General features: G+C 36.3%; 1 protein-coding gene across 1 annotated transcript; it reads right to left on the bottom strand.

Moving 5' to 3' along the window:
- Positions 244-4,554, bottom strand: LOC105165612 (ras-related protein YPT3). Its single transcript, XM_011084679.2, has 3 exons — positions 4,152-4,554; positions 787-1,244; positions 244-691 (listed from the first exon to the last, which is right to left on the bottom strand). Exons 1-2 carry the CDS (start codon positions 4,370-4,372, stop codon positions 809-811), a joined length of 657 nt encoding a protein of 218 aa, XP_011082981.1. The 5' UTR covers positions 4,373-4,554; the 3' UTR covers positions 244-691; positions 787-808.

Here is a 4,821-nt window from a genome sequence, read left to right as displayed (position 1 = left end):
TACAACCATATCTTAACATTCGGCGGGGTATTTATGGGACGATCATTAATTTTACAATGAGGGTATCTGTTATTTTTTTAAAAAAATATTGATGGAGTATTTGTAATTATAACAAATTTAAAAAGAGTACTGTAATATACCCATTAAATATTACATTTTTAAATCATTACATCAATTAAAAGCATATATATCCCCATCTTCCAATCACTAAAAATTTTACTATAACACAGCTAATGAGAAAAATATTTTTCAAAAACATTCCGGAAAACAAACCAAACACTCAGTTACATTCTCCGATATTTTCTCAAAACAACTTCAATCAGTACATCCTAAAAAGAAACATCCATCCAAACGTAAACCTTAAACAATGTCTCAATTCTTTCAAACCAAGAATGCATGACCTAGTCAAAAAGGGCGCGCGCATGTATGCAACCAACACAACTAAAACCTGATCGAACCAAAGATGACAGATAATACACGGACGGAATGAGATCTTGCAAATAATATACGAAAATGGTTTGCCATCGACAATCCCAAACCATGGTCCAAAAGCATACTAAAGGGCCTTCACGTTTCATAGGCCAACCAATGTAACTATCAGTTTGTGATGCTTATGTTGAAATTGAGTTTTCAGGAAAGTACCATTTTCCGTATTTTCAGGGTTGATGTAATCACGAGCAGCCTCAACCAACTACACAAAAAGAGAAAGAAAGGTTAAGTTAGTAAAGAGAAACAGTGAAGACAACATTATGATAATGTACAAAAATCACTATGTATAGCACTTACCCTTAATTCTTCCTTGCTAGTCCTAGCTTGAACAGCACCCCAGTCTTTTCCAAGCAGATGTCTCATCTTTGAGGTTGATTGGTTCCCCTCTAGATGGAACAGATGAAGTAGCAGCTTCATCGTTGGCCTCAACTGCTTTCCTGCTCACAATCTGGTGAATCTGAGAAAGCACTTCCGTGAAAGCCTTATCTACGTTCGTCGCTTCCAAAGCAGATGTCTCCATGAAGTAGAGAGACTCCCTCTCAGCTAATTCTCTACCATCCTCGGTCGTAACGGCCACAAGATGTCGAAGATCTGATTTATTGCCAATGAGCATTACTACAATGTTTGGATCAGTATGATCCCTCAATTCTCTAAGCCATCTTAAGACATTCTCGAAAGTGGGACGTCGAGTAACATCATACACAAGCAATGCACCAACGGCTCCTCGATAGTAAGCACTAGTAATGGCACGGTACCTACAGAAGAAAACAAAGTGGTTTAAACACCAATACAGGAATCACTAAGGGTCCATTCGGTTCAGTGACAGAAAAGGGGAAATGAAAGGGGGAACGGAGAGAATATACTTTTCCATAAAGTTTGTCTATAACTCTATATGACCTAAAGGAAAGTAAATCTCAAATTCTCTGTCTAATTTGTAATGAGGAAAATAAACTACAAAGGAAAGACAAATTTTTGAAATTTTATCAATTAACCATTTTCCAATCATTTTGTATTAGAAAATAAAAGGTTAATACTAAAATAATTTTAGATTATAAAGGAATTAAAAATTAAACATGCAAACTTATGAACAAAATACGCATCAATGAAGAACAATAATGAAACATTTCTAAATATCAATATCTCAAAATATAATGAATTCGTCTATAGATAAATTATGTCTATAGGTAATATAGTAAATAAAAAATGAAATTGGTACTTCTTTATCTTTTAAGCCTTATACTTCCACAATTTCGTCCAAACTTGGACAGAAACGAAATTGGTCTCCAAAAGGAATTCATATACGTCCAATTTCATTTTCCCTCCATTTATTCTCCTTAACCAAACATGAAAACTTTTCTTATACATCTCTTTTTTACTTCCACTTTTGTTATATATACGAACCAAACAAGCTCTAAGGTCAAAGGTAAAGTTATTATTAAATCACAATTACATGAAATAATACCGTAATCAGTAAAGAACTGAGGTTGTAAAGACAGCAAATATGCTATTTGTCATTACACCTAAGAAAAAGTATAGAAATGGTCAAAACATGAGAAGCACCAGAAATGTAACCAAATACAAACTTCGTGATCTGATTATCCACCAATAAGAAATCTACTGTTGCAAGGCTTTTTCATTCCGAGGGTGTATATAATATTACTCATCTATTATAGCTTCTGCAACCAAGTTAGGCTGAAATCAGCGGCATCACTAAACATGCTCTTGAATCTGGCTTACATATGGTATCAAGAAAGAAGAAAAGAGAGAGAGAGGCAGAGAAAAAGAAAAAAGAAAATATGTACAATTTGGAAAGAAGAATAGAAAAGAGACAAAAAGGGTAGAGAATGAAGGCAATGGTATATTACCGCACATTGTATTTCTGACTTTCTTTCAATCAACACAGATAAGACATTTTCCCTTAAGATGTCAATAATAGTAACTCAGGGAGCTGTTTCTATATTGTAATTCTACATCTTGAACTGCTCATCTAGTGTGGGAAAGTGATTGCAATGGAGTATAGCATAAGGGATGTCAATCAGGTGAGCGAGACAAGCCTGCTTAAGCTTGGCTTGATCTTTTCTCAAGGTTGAAATTCCCACTTTTTTGTTGCACAAAACTTAAGCCTTTTTGAGATTAATACGAGCAGCAAGCTGGGTATAAACAAGTTCATGTTGTTTACCTAGTATATATGTATGTGCGTGTATTTACTATATCAACAATTTCAGCCCACAAAACCAAAAATTACAACAAAGGTGAAAGTGGAATATCAAAGGAGCTACAAGTGCACGAAGTTCAAATTAACAGCAGACCACATCTGAGAAAGATCAAATATTAACAAAACATGGAACTCACCTATACTTGAAGAAATAATGAATGAACACAAATAAAGTCAATCAGAAGTCAGTGCCCACTGACAAAGGGACATCGTAATGATGACATCATATGCTTGAAAAACTCACCCATCCATAATTTAGGCATATCCGCTGTCCCCTGTTGGTATGGTGTAATCCCCTAATACCTTTCTCAAATTTATCTAAAAATTATAGCATATCTGCTGGATTGATAATTCAAAACACTGGCCAAATTTTGCACATGGAAAAGGAAGATAAGATTGAAGCATGAATCAATGACTCGAAAGAGGATTATGGTGTGACCTTTATCACGGACTCAAGAACCAGAGTCAAAAAAGACAGGATTACAACAGTCAATTCAGCTCAGTCAGGATACAAAGCGGTCTCACGGTGGAAACTTGGACTACACAATCCTCTCATCACAATGGATCCAGGATGAATTTTATGGATAAATATATACTCAATGTCCCCAGCTTTTACATCAAGCTTTGGTTTTCATGAGGCTTATCAAATTCCATTATTCTGATCTAGCAAACAATTATATTAGGTTACCAGCTTGTGGTTAAAAACACTCAAACCCATCAATCCAATCATAATATGGGTGTAATATAGGTTACTCATTTACACTTCAATCAAAATGTAAGAACTTTGCAATCAAACAACACAGAGCACAACCAAAACAATCTTTTATCGTGAACTGACCCTATCCCCCTCCACCAACCGCCAAAGCTGGAAATCAAAAACCATACCCCTTTGCCCCAAATGAACACCACCATCATCCAATTGGTACGATTCAAAGCTGCCTGATACCACCACACTTCCGACTCTCACACATGCATCAGTCTCTAGGTTTTATTACTTCTCTTCTTTTCTGTATGCGGATCCATGTACTCTATGTCATCTACAGTATACACCTAAAGGCAAACAACCATACTTGTACAGACGCTGTCCACATATCAACGGGAGTTTACAGATCGGGGGATTCAAAGCAGGAAGGCAGAAAAGCTAAACAAGAATACTTTGAATCGTGTTTAACCATTCAAAAACAGATCAGTTGCAACTCCGGGTGGTGGGCCACCGCTGGCTGGTGGGGACGACAAACAGAGAACAAACATACAAATCCTGTCTAAGGTTAAAGGATACAAGTACAGTAGCTATCTCCAAACACAAGTTCAAAAACCCATACAAAATCTCACAACAACGATCATACCCACCACACACATATATATAAGAACGAATGAACCCATCTGACAAAACCTGAATCCTGTTCAGAAGATCAGAAAAGGGAGAAGGGGGAGAAAAAGGAGTGACCTTTCTTGACCAGCAGTATCCCAAATCTGAGCTTTGATGACTTTGCCATCGATGGTCAGGCTCCTGGTGGCGAATTCAACGCCTATAGTGGATTTGGACTCGAGATTGAACTCGTTCTTGGTGAACCTCGATAAAAGATTGGATTTTCCGACCCCTGAATCGCCTATCAGCACAAGCTTGAACAGATAATCATACTCATCTTCTGCCTTGTACCCAGACATCTCCGTTCGTTTCTCTCGATCTGGGCTGATTGATGAGTTCAAGGAAAGGCGCCCGCAACGGGGAAACGATGGATTCTTTGAAGGAAAATTTTGAAGTGGAGATTTTTTGGGAGGTGGTGGAGAGTCTGGAGACTGTTGTCGGGGGGCGTTTCTGCTAGATTCTTGCGAAGGAAAAACTCGGAAATGAAACGACGACGTTGAGTTGTACTTTGAATGGAAACTTGGAATAGTACATTGCCAATTTTTGGTATTATTTTTTGGGGAATAATTTTTATTCCAATCTCTTTAGAGATTTATTTAAAAATAATAATTATTCTATGTATATATTTAAGTTTAATTGTTACATCAATAAACAAAACTGATATTCATATAGTTTCAATGGTTACTTAATACAAATAATATATTTGCAATTGTTGTAATTCATATAACAATATGAAATTTCAATATTG

Source organism: Sesamum indicum, linkage group LG6, assembly GCF_000512975.1.
Source record: "Sesamum indicum cultivar Zhongzhi No. 13 linkage group LG6, S_indicum_v1.0, whole genome shotgun sequence".
NCBI classification, from domain to species: domain Eukaryota; kingdom Viridiplantae; phylum Streptophyta; class Magnoliopsida; order Lamiales; family Pedaliaceae; genus Sesamum; species Sesamum indicum.
The sequence above is the reverse complement of the archived record's forward strand: the minus strand, read 5'-3'. Positions and strand labels throughout refer to the sequence as shown.